Raw genomic sequence first — 23912 nt, 5'->3', positions numbered from 1 at the left:
GCAAAGAAACTGCCCATCTGGCCACGAGGGGTTTCCCTTTTTCCAACTGAAGCCTGCCGCCGACATTTAATACCAGTAAATGTGATCCTAATCTGCAGTCTGTCTGAAAGAAAACTGGTTACAGGGAAAGGGGCATCTGAGCAAAGAGCTGCCCCCGTAGGGTATCTTTTACAGGCCTCAGCCCAGGGAGGGAGCAAATGAGACACAACCTCAAACCAAGTCAGGAAGAGGAAAGGGAGGAGGGAGAGGCTGGGCAGGAGGGAGCTTATTGGCTTCAGGTGATGTCAGTCACTTCATTTCCTTCTTGGTTTTGGCGGAAGCACAGAGGAGAGGGGAGGAGGATGAGGAGGAGGAGGAGGAGGAACCCTCACTGCTCTCTCTCACTGCGGCTCTGCGCTTTCTCACTAAAAAGACTGAGCTGGGGCAGGAACCGAAACAAGGCAACAGTTCAGTCCCTCGCTCCCCTTCATGCTCACTGCTTCCTGTTGAAGGAGGCCATTTTGTACCTCCACTTGGAGAAGTTTGCTGTTGTTGTTTTTGTTTTTCCTCTCTCCCACGACTTGAGAGTTTCACAATCAGGCTTGGACTTTCTCCTCGGCAGGGAAACTTCTGTGGACGAGGGAGGTGAGAGAGGGGAGAAGGTGGAGGAGGAGGAGGGTAGTTTCACCCACCTCGGTGTGTGTGTGTGTGTGTTTCTTCTTGCAGGAGTCTCTCACATACATTGCTTTTTCTTGTCATGCCTGGGCAATAACAGGAGCCGAGGGGCATAAAAGAGGATAAACCCCCCACTTCCTGGATCTGGATTTCTCCCCTGATCCACACGGAGGGGGGGTGAACTGAGAACACAGAGGGACCCGGTTTGTGTACCCCTCCTCTCCTCCTTCGCTGAGATAGTTTAATGACTGGGGGGTTTTCTGAGAACTGTATGAATGGCCAATGCTACCCCTTGCATGCCCTCGGGGGCCATGTCCCAGCTCTTTTTCCATCCTGGGGGCTCCTCACCGACCAGCCCGACTGTGGTGCATCAAGGGACTTCCTTATCCATGCACTCTTTGCCCACTCAGGGTGGATTTCAGGTGATGGAGATGGCACCGGGGCAGGGTCCTGGTGGGGCTGTGATGCCCTTGCTGCCTCCCCCCCCAGTAGGGGTGTCCTTCTACATCCAGATCGGCCTGACCAGAGAATCTGTGTTTCTGCCCCAGTTTGCTGACTTGGCCTATGTGAAACAAATTGCCTGCTCCATTGTCGACACCAAGGTAGGAAGTGTGTGTGTGTGTGTGTGTGTGTGTGTGTGTGTGAGGGGGGGATTGGTGGGGGGGGGTGCATTGTAAGTGTGTGTACTGGATGGCTTCTTGCTGCAGGTGAGAAGCTGCTCATGCACACAACACTTATTCCTTATTTCAAGTTGTTTGTTCCAGATGAGCAGTTTCTTTTTGTTTTTAGTATCCTAATCTTTTCCTCAACACTTCATTTGCACTCTGAATGAAAGGGTTAAAATGTGCGAGCGACGTGAACAGATGAGTGATAAGTGCAACAGAGGGATCTTCAGTGTCTGAGACTGGGAAGATTCACGAATCACTGGTTTAAACGTAGGAATTAATTCTCACTAATTACAGTAAAGCTCGAAAACAAAACAAAGCGCCTGCACTTGTTTTCTAGAGGCTTCTGTATCTGGCACCTTTGATGCAGAGATGCTATGATGTGCCCGATCAAAAGTCTTCATCATCTTTTTGTGGCTCTGCTTCTTTGCCTTGAAACTGAGATCATAAACCATCTCAGTGTTTCCCTCTACTTACAGGACACACTTTTGTTTTTTAAACTTCCTAATTATTTTTTGACAGCACTAGACGATAGCGCTTGCATTTAAAATGTGACAGTCGATATTTTGTTTTTTAGGCCAATTAAAAGATGAATTGAATAATAATAACTTAAAGTAAATATATTGTCTTCCTGAAATTGAAAAGGAAGATGATAAAACAAACATACCAGGCTTGGGAGGGTCAGAGAAGTTCTAACAGCCTCTTTAAAACCGGAACAATGAGCCTCATGGGGAATACACTCTTCATGATGTCACTCAGGTATGCTGAGCAGTGCCCATTTTACACACACGTTCGGTTAGAGGATGCGATTATCATCATCTCGCATTGGTGTGATGGCTTCAGGCAGCTGTTTCAACTGTAACTGCTGCCCATGGTGTGTGTGTGTGTGTGTGTGTGTGTGTGTGCATTGGGTTTTGGATAATTCCCCACCAGCAGCGACCTGCCGGTGTCAGGAAACACACCAAGAAGTCAGTTTGACATGCAGGAAATAGAATTAACCAACTTGACTTTGTCACAAGTATCCAGACTGATGCCTTTACTAGATTTTCGACAGAGAGAGGAATGTTCATTGGATCTAAATATACACACCAGTTTGTGTTCTTCCTGCTCCACAGCATCCAAAACAAAAGAAATAAGGATTATTTGATGTGACGCCCGCCCAAACTCACAGAACTTTGTTTTAAATCCTAGACACGATCCAGAACTTCCACACGTCTCAAATCTGTGAGGATGAATTCTGGTTAAATGTGTATACTCGGATTTTCAAGTAAAGAGGAAAGAAACTACACTCTCTTAAACAAAAAGAGACTCGGAGCCTGTTCTTTTTCGACCTTGTTAAAGGCTCTCTGACTCGCACACACGCGCACACACGCACACACAAGCACACACACACGCACGACACCCTCTGCAATCCCCCAAATCTCCTAAATGCAGAACTCCTGCCCTGTTGGGAGCTTTAGGTGGGAGATTTAGACAATAGACAGCTTGTCCTGGTTTGGCCAACTGAACGCGACACATGACCTGGACCGTGTGTGTGTGTGTGTGTGTGTGTGTGTAGGTGTGTGTGTACATGCATGAATGCCTGCATTGGTGTGCTTGGATGGGCAGCAGAGGCAGTTCGGTACCCCACCCCCCCACCCACGGTCGTGTCTCATCCCAGAAAGGGTGAGTCACCAGCTCTGTTTATTCCCTGGCTCCCTCCTTGTGTTCCACTGGCACGTTTTTCCATTCATTTTTCCGGGGAACATCACACTCTCCTTGGACAACCCAGAGTTGAGGGCAATCCGACAGCTACAGCGCCCTCATGAAGCATTCCCCTCGGTGTCAGGCCAAGACTCAAAACGCACCCTCAGTCACAAAGCAGCAGATGCTACAAACCAACCCCCCCCCCCCCCCCACACACACACACACCTCCTGATGACCTGGAAAACAGAGCTGTGCCTCACTGACTACTTTTATTTTGCCAGTATTTCCTCTGTATTGTTATGCTTTTTTAAAATATAATTAATGGCAATGATCTCTGATGCATGAAGAAAGTTTCCCTTTTCCTGGGATAAAAAACCCAACTTTACTTGTCCTTAGAATCTGTACTTCCTCTCCTTATTGTCCTCTCCCATCCCTTCCATCACCTCCCCTTACACCCGCCTCCTTTTCCTCTGACCATTCGCCTTGCTGTTCATTCACTTTCCCTTATCTTTTGCTTGGCATCTTGAACTCTTCGCATCTGACGATGTGAGCAAATTGACGCCCATTCCTTGTTGGATGAGACGGGGGCACCGCCGGTTTGGGGCACACCCACCCCTCAGCCAGAATATTCAATGATGGCCTTGTCACTGTAATTTCACCGACCAGTATGGCATTGAAGTACAACCAAGCGTCAAGGCTTTTGTCTGCCTCCGCGCTTTGTTTTACGTATTTCCCCAATGTTGAAATCAGATACATATGAATGTCAAGAAAGCCGATCCCTGGCTTCATGTCTACGGACCATTTGGAGGAACTCTGTCTAACTTCCTTTATTTTTAGATGATGATGCTTTGTTTCTGCCCGTTTTTTCCGTTCCCCTGATGAAGGTAGTGCTCCATGTTGTCAGTCATTCAGGGGGCGGGTTCCTTTCCGAGTGTGACGTCTGAATTCCCTCTAGCAATGGCTTTTATTTCAAAACGCACAGTACTCCAGGCTCTGCATCTATGACCACGTCTGGTTTTGAATTCAGTTCTGCTCCTCCAGAGGTGTGTGTGTCTGTGTGTAAATTCATGTCATGTCTTGCAGACTAATCTGTAATGAGTTGCGACACAATATGTGAAGGAAACACGCCCTTCTTTGTTCATTTATTTTGGACACACCCTCATTTGACTGCCAGTGATTTTTAGACTCTTTGAAAGTCATATTAATGCTCTAAACTAATTGCAATGTGAGGGACAGTTTTTTTGTGACAAAAGGTGCTGTCCATAGATGGGTGCTAGACTTGAGCTAATATTGCTAATATACAGTAATACAAAATATTGATCACTTGGTGCCGAACAAGCTGCACTGCGTGAAACCAATATTGTGCCAGTATTGCAAAGGAGGGAATAATGGTAAAGACTATTAAACGCCATCTTCAAACTCTCTAATTGACGGTCTATTTAAAATGCAACAATTTCCCACTCCTATATAGATAGATTTTTATTGGTCCCTGGAAGGAAATTTTTCCCGTTGCTGGGGTAACGATAAATATTTGAAACCTTGCGTTGTCTGATGAAAATTAATTTCTGTTGTCATGACCTTATACACATGCAATACATTTTCCCTAGAACAAAAAATAACTGCTTTCTTTGCAGGTGAGAAATTATCATTATTTTTGATAATGGATGTACTTTATGTAATTTGTGAGCAAAATGTACGATGTTAGTCTCAATACTGAACTCTGAGGTATCCCATGAGCAATGTCCTTGTGCCAGTAATTTGATTTGTGCACACCTAATTTTTACAAATTGCACAAATAGGTCAGAGTAAAGCCAGCTAGCTGGCCTACACCCGACTCCTCACCACGGTTACACTGGATAAGACGAACGAATGACTGAATATCTCCACAGCAGAAGTTCTCCCCGCTGGCCAAAATAACATTCAATTCTAAACTGAAAAGTGCAAAAAACAACAACACTGAAACTAGATTTACTGAAAATAAAACCTTCATTCATATTCTGATATTTGTCTCGCTAAAAATAATAAGACTTCTCAACAAGGACAGCTTAATGCAGGACTTCATTGAGGCCCGTGACGGGTTCTGGATGCACAGCACTGATGTCCGTTGTGCAGTCATGGGATATTTATTGAGATGATGATAGTACATGAAATATAATAGTAGTAAATGATTCTAAATGAATGATGAAATGCTGAACACACACACACACACACACATGGTAAGCTAACAGATAAAGTCCATGGAAGAACAGGTTTGTATGAAACTGACAGTTCCTTATTCAGCACTGTCGTCGGTGAATTCATTTGTTCTGGAGGACAATCAAAAGCTGCTCTCCATCCACTGAGCTCATGTCATGATGGGGGCTTGGATTGGATGCTGCTCATGCATGAGGTACAATAATTTGACAACTGCGATGCTTATCAGCCCAAACCTTTTGAGGTGAGGTGAATTAGCAAAACGCCGGCAGGTGAGCGATTGAAAGGAGGGAATCTACCCTTAGAGTGTGTGACGATAACAAAGCGCGAGCATTAGCTCTTATTCTCACAAAGTTACATTTTGCTTCATCAGCTGCAGAACACTATTTTGAAGGTGGTAGTGAATTGTGTTGTGTGTATTTCTATTGTATTTATTTTTTCTCTCCACATTTGCATTATTATAACGGAGCAGCTTTGCATGAATGACCATGACTGCACCCTCCAGGCTGTTGATGGTTCGCTGTGGTGAAAGAAAGACATTTGATTATTGAAGTCACACACACACACACGCAACCGCCCGGATCACAGGGTGTTGCATCAGAGGAAGGATTCTTCTAATATGTAATGACAGCTGAGATTATGTTATTCTAACGTGGAAGTTTATGAGAATGCACAAAACAAATCTGTAGCTCTGGCTGTGAATCCGACTGATCGTCCTCCATGTTCCTACAGTAGCCCAGAAAGGACAAGCTAAGAAGCGCTTGCTCGATGGAGGGCCTCATTCTGGATTCTACACATTTAATATTTAAATAAACCATTTTGGGTTACTACCAAATTTGTGTTTGTAGTTCTGGTAACTATTTCTAATGGTAGTTTATAGTTTGTAGTTAATTATTTAAAACCTGGACCATGAACACATTTTTAAAAAGAGATTAAAAAAAAAAAAGAAATCTTTGTCAGATCTAGTTGGAAGAGAAAACAAAATCAACTGAAGAATTATTGTACACAAATCAATGGTCTCCGTTCAATATGCTTATTTAATAAAACGACCTTCATTTAATTGCAGGCATGATGACAGAATGGAAACGTAATGGTACAAAGTCCAAGACGTCTGGGTGAAGGTGAAAACAGATCAAATTATAAAGCAATGAATGCCCATAAACACCAATGATCAGCAGCCACTGGTTAGAGGTGTGTTTTTGATTTGACCAGTAATTACTGCAATAAATAATAAAGCACCATATACCCTTATTTTTCAAGGGATACAATAAATATGTCCCTCCCAAATTTGTTATATACGTTTGATTGGTCAAATAGTAGTGACACATCAGAAATGGTCTCACCGGTCTGGTGAGTTTAGAATGATGCTGGGTTAAGACTGGCTGCGTTGCAGCTCCGAGCGAAGGGAGCCTCATGATTCTAATCCAGAGATAAGCATCGGTGAACACAGCTTGGTGCTGTAATCCAATTGGGAGCCAAAGAGCAGGGCTGGGCGGCATTTAGAACCATGTGGAGACTTTGTACATCAGAGACGCGACACAACACGGTTCTGTGAGTGGAAGGAGAGCGTGGCAAAAGAATGGGGCCTCTGTTTGCTCCACTTGAGCGATGGCACAAGCAAACAGGGTGTGGAATAAAGTAGCATCATCTGTTGTGATGTTTCACAGACGGTGTGAAACCTCATATTCAGAACTAGTTTTTTTTGGGGGGGGGGCTGGAGTCACATGACTGAAAATGAAATTTGTTTTGTTTAAACATGAAAGTTTTTGCTTGATGATTTGGCCCCACTCTTTCTGATCAATGCAAAAATTGACCAACAGCAGCTAACTTATGCTTTCGGGTCATGGCCGCAAGGGCTTTTTTGAAATGCTCCTCTTAGACAGGATGTTTGACTATATTTGTACTGAAATACATGCTACTGTTTAACTGTACTTGTACTCTAACATTCTATCTAATAAATATATTCATCATCATCATCATGGATCAAACACGGTATATAGGAAAACTGCTCGATTGGAAGGAAAGGTAAGAACCTCCTTAGAATAGCAAGGCGCTACACATTAACGTTTCGTTTTCAGCAAACGCAATTGGGTGTAGTGAAGAGAGAGAGACCAGGCAAGTTTAACCACAAGTTTTTCTAATGACTGGAGTCCATTGTAAAGACATGAACGGCATTCACCCTCTTTTTTTTGGTTTAGTTCGCATCTAATTATCAGAGGAGGTGAATGCGGAGAGGGAAAGATGTGAGCAGACGGGGGGGGGGGTTCAGAGGGAAGTTCTGCACCTATTGTAGACCCCAGCATGCAGGCATGAGGTGTTTGTCTGTCTTGGAACATGGACAATGGGCAGTCGGCATCTTCTGTAGAGAGAAGAGTTACGTGGAATTCACCAGGAAGATAAATTAAAGAGCGCAAATTCTATTAAAACACGAGTGTCACTGCAAATATCAATGATAGAGGTCACGTAATGACTGGTCATCCCTGTCAATCGATTGAGCAATTTATATTTGTTTTGCGAGGAACTCCTATTTATCATCTAGTCTAGATTATCACTGGTTGTTGTTTCAGTCCATCCCCCCCTTTTGTTACGTGCTAGATTGTTTGTATGTTATGTGACTTCCCGAAGTTATAACGGTTTTGCTTTATAAGTGGATTTTGTATTTGGATCAATTCAACTTCTGGAATTCTGCTTTCGCTGTTGTTTTGATTCTGTATTTGCTCACTGATGCTTGAGGGCCTCCAAAACAAACTCGCCTCCCCTGTGAGGCCTGTCTCGCACTCTCGTCATGAATCACTGAGTTGTTCTTTGTACAGAGCAGATTGAATCCCGGGTTCCTATCGGCTTACCTGCTCTGAACCAAGCCAAGGAAAGAGACAGAGGAGGAGGGCGGGTGAGGCCTCCGAACAAAGGCTGGTTTAGAATAGCCGAGTGCGTTTCCTTTATCCCAGGACCCCGCTCTCATGCCCGGTCGCAGAGCTCGTGTTACCTCGTCTTCCTCCTTGATGCTCGGAGCAGAATGAGACGCTTTGTCGTGTTTCTGCTCAAGACTAAGCCTCTTCCACTTACTGGCTGCCACACACACACACACACACACACACACACAAACACACATGCATTGTTTCTGTTCAAATGTCATCCTTTTTTCTCCTAACATCTTTTAATTCTGTCGGTTAAGATTTTCCTTATGTCACTATTTACTTTTTCTTATTTTTTTTAAAACATCTAAACAGTTTTATCCATGTTTGACTGCAATGTTCTTTGTTTAATGTAGGAAATATTAAAACTTTCCATGTGCTCATTGTGTTTTTATACTAGTGGCACCATGGATTCATAATGTCAAAGGATCTGCATTAATAAAGATTTTATTGGATTTGTAACAGATAACAGTTATCTAGTCGATCCGGATTCTTATTTGGATCTGCATCAAATTGCATGTGTGACCAACAACCATCAACACATTCTAGAGTTTTTCTGCAATTTTATTTAGAGCTGTACAAATGTGAAATATAGGGGGGGGACAACCACCAGAAGCAAAAGAGACATCAAAACATCCTTCTCAGTGATAGTTAGATCTCCTGTAGTAAATCAGCCTCTAGTTATTTGGATGAGCCTTTACATTAACTTCATAATTAATTAATTGTTTTATTTTTCAGACCAACATGACTCTGACTCTGATGTTGGGAAGGGCTGTAATATTTAAATGTGATGAGGTGATGACAGGTTTGTTCAGCGTCAGGAGGCGTAAGTTGCGTCATTCACTTTTCTAAAGTGGTCAAACTCGATGCGCCGCTTCAGAGTCGCAGTGTTTGCGAATCGCAACTGTTCCATGAGTGATTCTGCTACTTTCTCTTGTGTGTAGAAGAAAGAAAGATATTTGTATTTTTCATATACAGTATATGTTGCGCACACACACACACACACACACACACAATGAAATGTTACGTTACCAGAATCCATTAGTGCACATGGGCCCCTCTGACAATTAAATGTGTGTATTTTCTGGGGTTATATGATTGGTGTGAAAATGTTTGAGTGATTTGTAGAAATGTGCACACTTGAATACCTTTTCACTGCTGCAGTTCGGTTGTGCTCAGCCCGGGCTGTCGGTTTGTGGGCCGTGCGCTGGATGTCTGGGTGTGTGCATGACTGTTTATGTGTGTATGTGGTATCCGCAGATGCAATCAGGTTTAAATTCCTGACCTACAAGTTTCTACATACCAAAGATAATTGAAGCACCACCAGAGACTGAGATAATAATTTGCAAACACACAGGGAAAAATACTAGCGTGAGTACTTTCCTTTTTGCACCATTTACTCCCCAACCAATAAAAAACAAAACTCCAACCCCTAAGCAATGTCCTTCCCCCACTATCCTGTTGCAGGAGACACATCTAATCCAATAAGAGAGAAGCTTTTAGTTGCATTAGCCTCAAGAAATAATGGGGGGGGGGGGCATGAAGCAACTCACAATGGCCTCACTGCCACATCTGTGAAGTCATTAGGCTCATCGAGAGTTGAGGACGGGGAATTTTCCTTCTTCACTTTTTCACTTCACGTTCTTCTTTGTTGTGTCAGCACACTTTTGTCTTGCCTGGGGAAAATAGTGAAATAAACTTGGACCTACAGAAGAGTCCGTCCACATCCACATCCGTCTGTAGCCTGTCTTGCTTCCTTTGCTTGCTTGTTCCAGCCTTCTTCTGTTCAGGGTAAACAAATGAAAGGCGTGACAGGGAAGGGATTTCATTGCAGCGCTCTGTAAGTGCTGCTGCAAAGATGCTGACACGTCAATATGTTCTCATTGTTTCTACTGTTTAATTTATTTCCTGCTGATCAAGCTCCCACTTGCTTTGCGTCTTGCCACCACATGTCCATCCAGTGCAGGCGTGTGTTTAAACTTGCTTTAGTTGTATGAAAAGGCCGACTCAGAAAGTAACGATAAGAAAACTATCCAGCGGGTGAGTTAGTTCTGCTTTGTGACGTCATCAGACAATAGCAAAAATGGACTTGCGTCATGCAGCTTTTCAACCATCCGTCCTTGTGTACACACTTTCCTTTCCTTCTTTGTGTCTGCTGACGTCATGGAGTCGCTTCATTCCTTGTTGTGCTAGCAAAGAGCTGGCGCACTTATGATTTGACATGAGATATGAATGTTGTAAATAGAACCGATCATCGCCTCTTTGTTTTCTATTTTTATATGCATTTTGATTTGCAGTGCCGGCAGGGCAGAGCTAGCGTGGAGGGATGGAAGGGCTGTCATTTTTGTCACCTGCTCCATCCCTTCGTCACCGTGTGACCTCACTGGAGCTTAGAATAGAATGCCGGGGGGGCCAGTAATGTGTTTGTTCCGTCATCAATGTTCTTGACACAAAAGGAAAAATTCCTGCGTTACGCCAAGTTGTTGTCGGGAGCTAATGAGGGGCAGTTCATTGACGTCTTTACATGGCCCGTTGTCACAGCAACCGTTCATTAAACACTTCATCGCTTTCAGAAAGGTGGGGTTGCTATTTTTGGGTGCTTTTGCCTTGCATGCTAACGAGGATAGAGGCAGTTGCGGTGCAACAGTTAGGGTTTGTGCAAATATGGCCGACGCAAATGGAAATGCGTAAACACTAAACTAGTGCCGTGCACTGAAAATAAGCGCATGCACGTGCACCCGCGTGTGCAGGAGGCCGTGTGATTTGTTACGCAGTAAGACGTGGATGTTTAAACAATGTCTGTTGTTTGAAGGGATGCAGCATGTTTCCTCTTGACTATAAAATGGCTGGATCAGGTTCCTGTTGTGATAAGCAGCTTCTGTTACAGAAGCACGTCGATGTGGACGACCATGTAAGGGCGGCGGCGGCCACCTTGTTTACGGCGCTGCGCATCGTCGGCGGCACGTTTCCATGCAGATCCCCTGTTGCTGATCTTGGTGTTTTCCTCGTCGGCGCTCGAGCGATTCTGCAGAACTGCAGTCTCTTTCACTGTGCAAACAGGAATCCAGCGACACCTCAGCTCCCCAGCAGTGGCGTTAGCGCAAAGCAAAGAATATTTTACTGTTACTGCAAACTCTGGGCACGTAAATATATATATATATATATTTTGGTACCTGTATGCAAGATAATGAGTTTAGTTTTTAAAATACATCTATAAAGGTATTTATGTTATGGAAAATGTTGTATTTCCCCCCTGATATTGAATATCACTATTCAAGAGGGCAAATAACAGCCAACGGGAGTGTTTTTAAGGCTTCAGACAAATGTGATGAGATTGCTATTTCTGTGTTTAGTGTACACAACGGAGATGTCACTTGTTTCTGTTTAGTTTTTGAACGTTTACGCCCCTCTTTGTGAGTGTTTACACTAACCATGTGCCATCTGAACCAATGTGTTTGAACTCATTCCTGTTACTCAGGGTAGCAACAGCAACGATTCAGCCCACGGCAACAGAGGGCGGCATCCATCACTGCAGCGTGATGGTGATACGGGTTTTGTTTGCTTGTTAACTTTTATTTATTGACCTTGAAACTCCGTTCCACTCACGAGATGCACATCCTGTCACTGGCAAGGACAAGCGCCACTGCCCAGCAATCCCGCTTCTGAGAGAGAAGGGTTACATTTAGGAAAATGTTAGTGGAGTTAAAGTTCAGAAAAGATGACAAAAAAAAAGCTTGTTTTTGCTTCCTTTGAACATTTAGACCACCATGTCGCCTCTTTGGTTTTCCTTCTAGGAGGACTCATAAAAGGTGAAATTGATATCTAAAAGAATAAGAAGGTAGAGTAATAAAAGAGACTGGATAGCCTTGACAAAAAAACTAAGGAGCACATGGAGGGGCAAAGAAAGCCTCGTGTATTATTCATTTCACTCATAATGGCCTCATTTGCCCAAAGAGCTGCAGGAATAGTGCAGGCAACTTGATCCCTGGTAACCCGACAAAACCAGCCTGAGACACGTCCCTGTCTCCAGGCAAGCCTTCCCACACTGTCCAACAGAGTGTGTGATAATACAGCCAGCTAGTCAAACACACACACGGTCTCGTGCAACAATATTGTTCTACTGTCTACTCTCTCTGTATGCATGTAGTGTGTACGCAACAATATAGCGATGATTGTGTAATTATAAGACAAATCATTCCCCCCACGTTTCCATCTTTTTTCTGCTCTTTCCATCCTGTACGTTGCTGAAAGCTCGAAATGAGAGAGAAGAGAAATCGCCACCTTCTCTGCGGTGACGGCGGTTTTGGGGAGTTGGTGGATACTTTTCTTTTTAGTAGCGCTGTAAAGACTTGAGGTCCCCACAGACGTGGCAACTGCAGTCGCGGTTGGTGCAAGTTGTGTAAGTTTTGGACAGAAGACACGTGATGATATATGGCTCGCCGTGTGTCAGGGGAAAGAAGCAAACTACGCCAATGCTGTTGGGGTAAATGTCAGAGAGGGGGGGGGGGGGGCGCGCCTGATAAATGACTTGGACTGAGGCTTGTCTGTGGATTTTGGGCTGAGCTGGGAGTTTCCTCTGATCTGGGCTTCGTGGGTGTTTGTAATTACATGTGGGAGCTGTTGGCCTAATGCGTTGAAATCCCAGGTACCCATCCATGCAGCCGTTACATGATTTACTGGAGTCCTCCCACAGAGCTTGTGGGTTTTGAAGACTGTGGCTGGGTGGGTGAGATCGGTGCCTCCTCTAGTTAGTATCTGTATAGTCTGAGTTTCCCCAAGCCAGTAATCGTTGGGGTTAAACCTTCTGCTCAGCAACAAAAAAAACAACTCAAAACCGAAACACAATAAGTGGTTCTTAAATAAAATACACCCAGTTTTGAATTTATCCATAAATTTTCCACCCCAGCACAATGTAGATTATATTTCCAATGTACTTGCTCATAGTATTGAAACACTTTAGAAAACAAAACGCCGTTTTTATTGGACTCTCTGCTAGTAGTCGCTCCAAAGCTGGCGCCGTTCCTTCTCTCAATGCAACGACAGCTATTCATTTCTAAGCATGAAAGGCTGTTGATTAAATGTCTCATAACAAAATAACCGCAGTCGGGGCAGCATTTAGCAGAGAGATCGTTCATTAATGCCTCAGACAATATGCTTTATTTAGATGGCGTGAAAGATTTTGGCAAGTCAAAGTGATGTCTAGTGTGGTGTCTTATATGTGTCTCGTATCGCGGTCATTCATCTTCCCTAATTATGGTTTGCACAGAAGTTGGGAACATCCAAGAGATGTCATGTCTCCCTCGTTCTACAACCGTTTCGAATGAGTTCTCAGCTCCCTGACAGCTCTGTGGGAACACTCTCATTTTGCACATGTGCCGCCAAATCAACATTGCTATTTGGTCTGCTGCCGAGTCAGAGGCAGAACGTCGATCCCCTATTATGCGTTTGCAATGCTTAAACAGAGTCCCTGCAGAACTCAGCAGGGACAGATACAGGCCATCTTAGCTTGGAGGACATCAAGTAAAATAATAATAAGGCAAACAAAATCTATCCTTTTAAATCAGACCACGCAAGCGCCTTCTGCTACAACACCATGAAGACCTAACAGCGTAACGGGAGAATCAGGAATTCCACTGGTGGCGTCTATAAGTGAATGACTTTTTCCTGTTTTTCTCTGGAGGCAGAATGGAGTTGGCGTAAACCAACAGTGCTGTGCCCGTTCTTTAACCGCATGCCACACCGCTGACCTTAACAGAATGCCGTCGCTTGCTTCTGTGCACGCAGCCACCTCCATCCCAGTTTGTCTATGTGGCTGCTATCAGCATCGTTCCCTGATCTTTGGTGCTTCCTCAAACCAGCAGTCTAACAGCAATGCTTCAATGCGTCGGTAGCAATCACATCCAATCTGTTCCAGGTGACCTGCCTGAGTGGAATGAAATTCCTCGGACCAAACCTTGCTCAAGCTGTAAAGGACTGGTGTTCTAGTTTCCTAATTTTGTAACCCCATGTGCGTGTCCCGACTGTGGTGGAATGAACTCCTGGTCTTCCGCTGGAGTTTTAGAAACCTCCGTTTCATGGACTTCCTGACACTGGAAGGACGAAGGACGTGCTCCCCAACACGTCTGTAAAACATGAAGCTTTACAGAAGGTGGAGTGCAGTGATAATAATAAAATGTGACCTTAAGTTTGAAATAAATTACACACACATTGATTTTGTTTTTAAAAAGGAAAAATCTTGCTTCTATCTTTTCTTTTTTTAAATTTTGTAAATTAAATTTACATATTAAACAAATCTATAGCTCACACTACTCACTCACGACTTGATTTTTATCTTCTTTTTTTCTTTACACCACTTTCCTCAACAAGTTTTGCATCAGTCTTCTCTGTTAAGATCTTTTCACATTGTAAACCTCTTTCTATTTATGTTGGAATTTTTGTGGTCAAATTAATCATGTGAATATTTTGAAAGAATGGCTTGTGTGTTGTTGTTGCTGTCTGGTTGTTTGACGGCGTGCTTAGTAGCACTGCTGAGGCGTGGTCGACTCGCTCTGTAGCTTGGCAGCGGCTCAGGCATGGATTCAGATTTGGCGACGTTGAGTCCCTGTTGGGAAACTGAGGGGGTGTTTAGCAGCATAGAAGGGAAATAGGTGGAATAGAGGTTGTGTATTTCTGTTTGTATGGAGGGCGTGTCTGATGTTAAGTGCAGAGGTCTATGTGTGTCATTGTGTCGGTCTAAGGAGGAGACCGGGGGTTCCCCTTCCTGTAAGTCGTCAGATCCGACCAGATGGTGGCTCTTGAATCCAAACAGGGGAAAAACAACAACAAGAGACACTCTGTGTGTGTGTGTGTGTGTGTGTGTGTGTGTGCGTGTGACCACTGTGATGAACCAGACAGCATTAACTATTGAGGAGAGCCAGGTTTCCCTCTGACAGCCTGCTTTGCTCTGCTGACTTCTGACTGACACACTCGTCTGTCATATATTAGGAAGAGCTTGATGGAAACAGCTTTTGTGTTTGTGTTTGCGTGTATCGGAAGACAAGATAAAGTTTCTCCCTTGTCTTGCTGTCAAATTGATCGTTGTGCTTGATTTAGTCCACAGGTTTGTCATGTGAGTAGTTGCATAGTGTGGTGTTACGCCTTTTATGAACCACATTCATAGAGGGATGTTTACAAAGAGACTTCGTTGTTCATGATAAACACGGAGCTGCGACTGGCTAGTTTTGCACTGTGGCCGACATGCTCATCTCTGCTGGCCTGATTAGAATTAGAATCAGGTTTACTGCAAAATATATTTTTGTAGACGGATGAAGAGAAAAGATGAATTTAAAACAAGCATTGCATGATTCAAGAATTGTTATTCATCACTTCATAAATTAGCATCTCTGTCAAACCTGTTTTTTTTTTAAAGGCAAAGTGCTATACAGTGTACAATTGAATATATATCAATACAAATATTTCAGGGATTGACTTTCAGATCTTTTGAGGTCTGTTTAGAGCAATTTGTTGTGTCATTAGAATATTTCAAACATTCTTGAACAATTATGTCAAATGCTGCTTATTTGTTGTTGTGTGGTTGTAAACCCAGAGGAACGCAGGGACTGCAATCTCTTCTTGTGAACAAGTGCATGTCAACATGTAAACTCTTTGAGTTGATACAAAACAACAACACCTTTTTATTATTTTCGATTGAATGGCTTAAATTTTAAGAAATAGCTAATCAGTTCATTTTTAACGGAAGTTCAATGACCTGTTGATTCTATCACCTTGCAGGCAACTTATTGAATCATGTGAGATGTAACACAACGTTTTAAAATAATTCAGCTTTTCTAACGTTTTCCCTCCTGATCTCATTTTTTTTCTGCTTTTTTTTTCTATCTTCGATACAGTTCCCAGAATGTGGCTTTTATGGCATCTATGACAAGATTCTGTTGTTCAAGCACGACTCATCGACCAGCAACATTCTGCAACTGGTTAAAGATCCTGGCGACATTCAGGAGGGAGATCTGGTGGAGGTGGTACTGTCAGGTAAGATCTGCTCTGCTCTTCTCTTCTCTTCTCCAAATATGGCTAACGTGCCATTACTGTACAAATAGCTCATGCTCATATCTAAATTATGACCTCATTTCCTCCCGAATCCTGTCCCTTATCTCCTTATTTTAGTGTCCTATATCTTATGCTGGCCTAATCTGTCCTCTCTTTATTCCAACCATAGATCTCACTTGTCAAGTGGAACACTTGTCTAATTTTCCATCCTGCTTCCATCTTGTCCATTCAGTTGCACCTTATTTGTCCCTCTTACAGTGATGAGATTGCACCTAAACAGCCACTGCAACCACACTCTCCATCTCTTTCATCCCTTTAAGCTGCAGCCACCTTTGAAGATTTTCAGATTCGGCCCCACACGCTCAACGTGCACTCGTACCGAGCCCCGGCCTTCTGTGATCACTGCGGAGAAATGCTGTTCGGATTGGTGAGACAAGGGCTCAAGTGTGACGGTGAGGGAAATAGGCAAGGCCGAACGTGACCAAGGAAAGACTTCATTTCATTTAATGTGCTCCAAACAAATGGATTGTAATAAACCCCAACTCCTGTCTCTCCTGTTGTCTACGTCTGCTTCTTTGATCCATGCCGCCCCCTCCAGGATGCGGACTCAACTACCACAAGCGTTGTGCATTCAGCATCCCTAACAACTGCAGCGGAGCTCGCAAGCGGCGTCTGTCCACCACCTCGCAGAGCAGCAGCCAGTCCCTGCGTCTGTCCACCACCTCGCAGAGCAGCAGCCAGTCCCTGCGTCTGTCCACCACTGAGTCCGTGTTCAGTGTAGGGACGTCCTCCACCTGTGCAGAGGACGCCAGCCTCATCCGCTCACACACACAGATGGTAGTGATGGATTCATGCATTGAGCTTTCTCTCTAAAAACGCTTCATGCGCAGGAATCTTTTGCAACTGGCTGCGGCATTTATTAATCTTTTGCAAATCCATTTCAAAATGAGTAAATATTTGGAATAATAGGCCGACACTTTAAGATTAAGATTTAAAAAACAATACAATTTAAGAAAAATAAATAAATCAACATCAGTTTTCCAGAGAACCAAATGTCAGGCAGCTGTAATCACTTTATTTTAATTACATTAGTAAATAATACTTAACACCTGAAACTAAAGCTTTGTGGAGGTTTGTAGTGAGTATCAGCCACAATTTAACTTTCCCTTTCAGTTCATGTTTATCTTTCTGTTAGTCGTGAAAAAACTCCAAATACTGTATATCGGCTCAGTTCAGGCATGGGCAAACTAAGGCCCGGGGGCCAAATACGGCCCTTTGGGCTTTTAATCCGTCCCGCCGAATTTGTCCAAATGATATCCTTAAATTACATTTTATCATAATTAAACCTCATTTATTTTCCATTTTCCCTGTAATGCTACCTGTAAAAGGCCAAATTATTTCATGTAATTACTTTTACATGTCATTTATATGAGCTCACACAAACACTCCATACATCTGCTCATGGCCCAGCCCCTCTGGGAAATTTTAGAAGCCATTGTGGCCCGTGAGTCAAAACGTTTGCCCACTCCTTACTTAGTTTCTGCTGCCCCTTCTTGCCAATTGTAGATAAAAGTCTGCTTGTTTTTTATTTTATTTAAGCAGTTGCTTTAAATGAAACTTTGACCCTGTTTCCTCTCCGTCCTGCCAGCCACGGACACCGAGTGAGGCCCGGCGCTTCTACACGGGTCGGCCTGTTCACTTGGACAAGATCCTGATGAGCAAGGTGAAAGTGCCCCACACGTTCGCCGTCCATTCATACACCCGGCCGACGGTGTGCCAGTATTGCAAGCGGCTGCTTCGGGGACTGTTCCGGCAGGGTCTCCAGTGCAAAGGTGAGCGCAGACATTGGGGAGGAACTCCTCTGTCAATGGTCCAGCGTTGGCTCTGTCTGTCTGATTATGACTTGTGCTTTGTTCCTCTCAGACTGCAAGTTCAACTGCCACAAGCGCTGCGCTTACAAGGTTCCCAACGACTGCCTCGGAGAGACCCTTGGAGGTGAGGGCGGGTGCAAAGACGTCACTTTTGAGATGCGTTTAAGAGTCTGTTAACCCATGCAGGCAGCAAGTCTGAAAGCAAGAGTCAGTTTTCTCAACTGCAAGTTTCCTTCCATTGTCAGAATAAGGTCACCTCCTTAACCACATAAGATATGACACAATATCTCAGAGTGACACTCACGGACAATAATGTTTTTGTCTTCTCAGACAACAGAGTTAACTGTGGTAAGTGTTGATGCATGTGAAACCGTGCTCTTCCGACAGCAGTCTTGGTAGCGCCTGTAGCAAAAGCGACAGTTTTGTTTTTGCACAGCATTTGAGACAAACCAATTCCATCCATTTCTGCACTTTGCTTCAGATATGTTGAGTCCTACCGCAGACACTGAGGTTCCCATGGACTACAGCTCCGAGTACGATTCCTCGGACAAGTCCTCCATCGATGACTCGGATGAAGCCTGCAGCATCCCTGGGTCCTTCTCTCCCGAAAACAACAAGGGGGGGACTAGCGGTGATCAGAGGTACCGGATGAGGAAAGTCGATTGCTCTAGAAAATAACAGAACCTGAAACATTTCCTGTGCTCCTCCCCCTAGTGTTTACATCCCGCTGATGAGGGTGGTACAGTCGGTGAGGCAGACCACACGGCGATCCAGCACAGCCATCAAAGAAGGATGGATGGTCCACTACAGCAATAAGGACACTCTGGTAAGATCATCAGCCATACAATTACTCTTCCCACTGTGGAGCTGCAGACTCACTGGGTGCTAGTAACACACACAAGCGATGCCACTGAACCCACTTACACTTAGATTAGTAGGACCTTCCGCTCTGTTCATCATCTATTCCCGTAGACAGCAGAGATGCATTCATTTGGTTCTTTTTCAATAAGCGTGGGTGTGTGTGTGCACTCGGCACACAAGCCCAGTTCCTGCTTTGAGTTTCTCCTTAGGAACCGTTTCTCTTTCTCTCTCTAGTCTTGTTGTGGCTTGGCTTTTCCTTCCTGGCGTTTCTTTCCTCCTTTCCTGTCTTTCACTCTTCTCTCTCTTTGTTTCCACCTTTTCATTATGCAGCCTGTACTCCAGCACATCCTCGTCATCTAGCCAGGTACTTCTTCCTCTGGGCATCGGCTTCAAACTTTAAAATGCATTGACACTGCCCCTTGAAACTTGGCTCTATCCCTCACTCGTTGTCCTCTCTCGTTTTGACCCTCCATGTTCTCCTCCTCCTCCTCGTCCGTCCATTCGCCAACCCTCAACAGAGGAAGAGGCACTACTGGCGTCTGGACTGTAAATGCATCATCCTTTTCCAGAACAACACCACCAATAAATACTATAAGGTAAGAATAAGACTTGATCTCAACTTGTTTATTTGAAATGGCCAACCTTTTTTTTTTTAATTAATGAAACCGCATCTCTGCCGCTTCCCGCCTGCAGGAGATCCCTCTGTCTGAGATCCTGGAGGTGCGTCCAGCCGGAAACTTCTCGCTCGTCCCTCCAGGCACAAATCCTCACTGCTTTGAGGTCATCACCGGCGCCATGTGCTACTTTGTGGGCGAGAACCCCAACACTCTCCCCTCTCTGACCACCGGCAACCCCCAGACTCTCCCCACAACCCCTCCCTCTCCCAGCCAAGTGGCTCCTAACAGTGGAATCGGGCGTGAGGTGGCCAAGGCGTGGGAAAGTGCCATTCGACAGGCCCTCATGCCAGTCATTTTTCAGGACGCGCCGCCGGCTGGGAACACGACTCACAGTAAGTTTGGATTTATTTATTGCCATATGTTACCTTGAGGTTCATGCACACATGAAAAGAGAGACTGCTGTGGCTACACAGGGAGCCAACCAGGTGCTCCAGCTTGCCAACTGATGCCGACATGCTGGAAGAGTCCGCTCTTTGTTTAACTCTTGCTGGCTTTATTTTAACCCCAGTATAAGGCAGTGGGTTCCTTCCCGTTTTTAGTTTAGCTGAGCTCAGGCTGAGTCCTCCTTTGTTTTTAGATTTAGATTACACACAGCACAGAACATACATTTACATTAGCTGTAGATGAAACGATGCATGCATAATAATGCTTGTTGTGTTGCGTTTTCAGGGCAAGCCTCGATCAGCATATCGGTGTCCAACAGTCAAATACAAGAGAATGTGGTACGATCTTTTTTGTCAATTCCGTCTATTTAGTCTTTAATAATGACACAATGAGGATGACGGCGGTTTGCAATGTTGTTCTCCTGCAGGATATCGGCTCAGTGTACCAGATCTTTGCTGATGAAGTGCTGGGATCGGGACAGTTTGGAGTGGTATATGGAGGTATGAGTCTTTATGCCCTGTAAGGCTGATTGAGTTGCAGAAAAGATGGTGTCTTAAGTTCAAGGCTTACGAGACAGCAGACGGTACATCACAATCCCCAAAATACATGGACCATACTGATCCTTTTAGCGTAACACACTGAACATTTAACCGGCCCGCCCTCAGTGGGAGGAATCGGGCTTTTCTCAGAACAAGCATGAAAAAGGAAGAAAATTTAGTTTTGCATCGGTTTTTCCATCGTAATTTAGTGTCCATCATGAGTCTGTCAATGTTATATATGTTATGTAGTTTTAAACCAACAACTTTACACATCTTACAAACTCTGGACAATTGGGCCCAATGTGTGTGTGTGTGTGTGTGTGAGAGAGAGAGTTTCAGTTCATCATCACATATGTTCCTCACCCTCCGTCCATCAGGAAAACACAGGAAGACGGGGAGAGATGTAGCCGTCAAGGTCATTGACAAGCTTCGCTTTCCCACCAAGCAGGAGAGCCAGCTGCGGAACGAGGTGGCCATACTGCAGGTGATTTAATGTATATTAGATATCGACGTGGCTCTAATGGCGTGTGCATGAAAAATACTCACCTATTTGCATTGAATCAATTAGACTGGGAGCTTTAATACTATCAGAAATACAGAATTGTTTTTCCAAATGTGTTCTTTAGAGGGAACAGTCATGGTCTGTGCACCGATGAGAACAGCATTGAGAGAAACCTAAGGAAAGGCATGCATGCTTTGTGCTTGTGGTTATTTGTGGTTTTGTCAATGCAAGTCAGTTCTGTGTTCATAATAAAGAGACAGAAGAGACGCATGTCAATGACACTTCCTGCTAGGCTCCTCTGATACTGCCTCAGAAAGCCGTGTTGGATCACCAGCAGATGGAGACATGCCTGCGCTGGTCTGATCTTGACTTCAACCAGCTACACAATGACTCACTTGGCCTTTCATGCCGCAAATGTTCAGCGAAATTCTGCAGGTTTTAAGTGGGAAGATTGATAGACAGTCAGACAGGCAGAAAGATAGGCAGGCAGACAGACAGACAGCCCTGTGATTCATGTAAAAGAGCGGTAAAAATGGCGGGTTACGTCCACAGTGATGTGATAATCATGTTTTGTTTCTGTTCTCGTTGCTGTGATTCACATTCCCCTTTTGCTGACATGTTCTGCCTGTTCCCGTTTCTCATTCGGTCTCTGCCGACACTTCCCACTGAATGTTTCTTTCACCCCTGCATTCCCCTCCCTCCTCCTGTCTGATCCCTCTGCCAGAGTTTACGTCACTTGGGCATAGTGAACCTGGAGTGCATGTTTGAGACCCCGGAGAAGGTGTTTGTTGTGATGGAGAAGCTGCATGGCGACATGCTGGAGATGATCCTGTCCAGTGAGAAAGGCCGATTGCCCGAGAGGCTCACAAAGTTTCTCATCACACAGGTTTGCATTCACTGCACCAAAGTTTGTGTGTGTGTGTGTGTGTGTGTGTGTGTAGTATACCTTCTGTTTGATGCAAAGTGTTGCCACTGTTTTCTCTTATGAATGTCTGTCTCTGACGTCATTGCTGCAGCATGATTGTTGTGATAAGCCTCTCAGGGCACTGTGATGCTCACAAACGCGTCTTATATCCTGTTTGTGTGGTTCTTTGTTTGCAGATTCTTGCAGCGCTGAGACATCTGCACTTTAAGAATATTGTGCACTGTGATCTGAAACCTGAGAACGTGTTGCTTGCCTCTGCCGATCCCTTCCCCCAGGTATCAACACACAAACGGAAACCCATGCTCGTGTGCACCAGTTCACATTACAGCACATGTTGAATAGTGGCTCAGACATCTTGCTGTCATTTCAATGTGTCTCCTTTTTAGTCTGGACGGCAGAAAGTCTGTCTCCGAATTACTGAATGAGTGATGATTGGCCATTCGGGTATAGCTGCTGCTTAAACAGATTAGATTCTGACAGATGTTTTGATGGCTTTATGTGCTCTGCATCGCTAAAAAATAATAAGCATTCTCTTCCCAAATAACCTTTGATTTGAATTTGTTTTTAAATCCATAACTGAATAAGTGACCCTAACTAATGACTGAACCGCAGCGCCTCCTCTGCCTAACTCCCTGCTTGATATTCCTCACCGTTTCTTTCTCTCAGGTGAAGCTGTGCGACTTCGGCTTTGCCCGCATCATTGGAGAGAAGTCTTTTCGACGCTCTGTGGTCGGCACCCCTGCCTACTTGGCCCCAGAGGTTCTGCTGAACCAGGGCTACAACCGCTCCCTGGATATGTGGTCAGTCGGAGTCATAATGTACGTCAGCTTGAGTGGGACGTTCCCATTTAATGAGGATGAAGACATCAACGATCAGATCCACAACGCGGCCTTCATGTACCCCCCCAACCCCTGGAAGCAGCTCTCCAGTGATGGTAAACATAGAGCCCAGCCTACGTTTCCATCTACTCGTATGAAACCGTAACAATGCAGAGGATATTTAGAGATGTAGCCTTTTGTTGTAGTCCTTGTTGTCGACTGATTATACTTCTCTCTGTTCCCAGCAATTGACTTGATCAACAACCTGCTCCAAGTTAAGATGAGGAAACGCTACAGTGTCGACAAGAGTCTCAGCCATGTATACCTGCAGGTAGCACGAAGGAACCGATTGTATGCATGCACCGTTTATTATGGAATTATTAGGAAACGCCTCATTTTCACATACGGTTACTGCTAATAGCTAAAATCCATCACCATTCCAGACGATGTTAAATAAATGTTGAGGAATCTTGCGATCATAATAAATAATAAGACTGATATTTTGATGCTTTTATTGCAGATGTAAGACGACGGACTGCACAGATTTTAGACGTATAAAGGTGTAGCTTTGGAAAAACAGGCCAGCCTTCGGGTTTCATCCATGTAGTGCCACTGCTGTTGTTTTTGCTGCAATACCATTCATTTAGCCTATCACAGCAGCACTAACACAGATTGAACAGACCAGTAAAGGGTCATTCCGGGTTCTCATTGGCGCAAACACACACAGCCTCAAGTAATTATTGGAAGATTCACTGTAATCGCATTAAAACCCATTTTGAAGGCTTCTCAAACTGAAACTTCATCCCTCTGTTTGCTCCCACTTCTTCATTTTCAGGACTATCAAACATGGCTGGACCTGCGGGAGCTGGAGACTAAACTTGGTGGACGCTACATCACCCATGAGAGTGATGACAGCCGCTGGCGAATGTTTGCGGCGGAAAATACTATGCCCTACCCCGCTCATCTTGTGCCTCCTCCTCTCGCACCAGCCTCGGATGATGAAGAGGGTGGGGAGGATGCAGACGTCCAAGGCCTCACTGAGAGGGTCAGCATCCTTTGAAAGAGGGAGACACAGCAAAAAGAAAATTAAAAATCACGTCTCTCTTTAACCCGAGGTCATTAAAACATCCTTCTAATTACATCTTCTTATGTATTTAAAAAAAAAAATGCAGCCTCAGA

General features: G+C 44.4%; 1 protein-coding gene across 1 annotated transcript; it reads left to right on the top strand.

Annotated features, from left to right (window-relative positions):
• Positions 1 to 929: 929 nt before the first annotated feature.
• On the top strand, positions 930 to 23857 carry prkd2 (protein kinase D2). The gene is made up of 19 exons (XM_068745187.1): positions 930 to 1256; positions 16000 to 16138; positions 16477 to 16608; positions 16755 to 16993; positions 17805 to 17988; positions 18080 to 18151; positions 18358 to 18375; positions 18509 to 18668; positions 18742 to 18853; positions 19407 to 19484; positions 19582 to 19897; positions 20235 to 20287; positions 20377 to 20449; positions 20866 to 20972; positions 21715 to 21876; positions 22092 to 22190; positions 22582 to 22849; positions 22979 to 23064; positions 23569 to 23857. The coding sequence occupies exons 1-19, from the start codon at positions 930 to 932 to the stop codon at positions 23791 to 23793; spliced, it is 2850 nt and encodes a 949-aa protein (XP_068601288.1). The 3' UTR covers positions 23794 to 23857.
• Positions 23858 to 23912: the final 55 nt, after the last annotated feature.

The sequence above is a fragment of the Brachionichthys hirsutus genome, chromosome 11 (genome assembly GCF_040956055.1).
Source record: "Brachionichthys hirsutus isolate HB-005 chromosome 11, CSIRO-AGI_Bhir_v1, whole genome shotgun sequence".
NCBI classification, from domain to species: Eukaryota; Metazoa; Chordata; class Actinopteri; order Lophiiformes; family Brachionichthyidae; genus Brachionichthys; species Brachionichthys hirsutus.
Note: the sequence above shows the minus strand (reverse complement) of the source record. Positions and strands in the feature narration are given on the sequence as shown.

Bases quoted from the DNA above. Each gene is read 5' to 3' on its own strand.
- prkd2 (XM_068745187.1), top strand. From the start codon at position 930: ATGGCCAATGCTACCCCTTGCATGCCCTCGGGGGCCATGTCCCAGCTC. The intron at 16,139-16,476 runs GTAAGATCTGCT...CATCCCTTTAAG, and splicing joins GGTGGAGGTGGTACTGTCAG to CTGCAGCCACCTTTGAAGAT. The intron at 20,450-20,865 runs GTATGAGTCTTT...TCCGTCCATCAG, and splicing joins GTTTGGAGTGGTATATGGAG to GAAAACACAGGAAGACGGGG.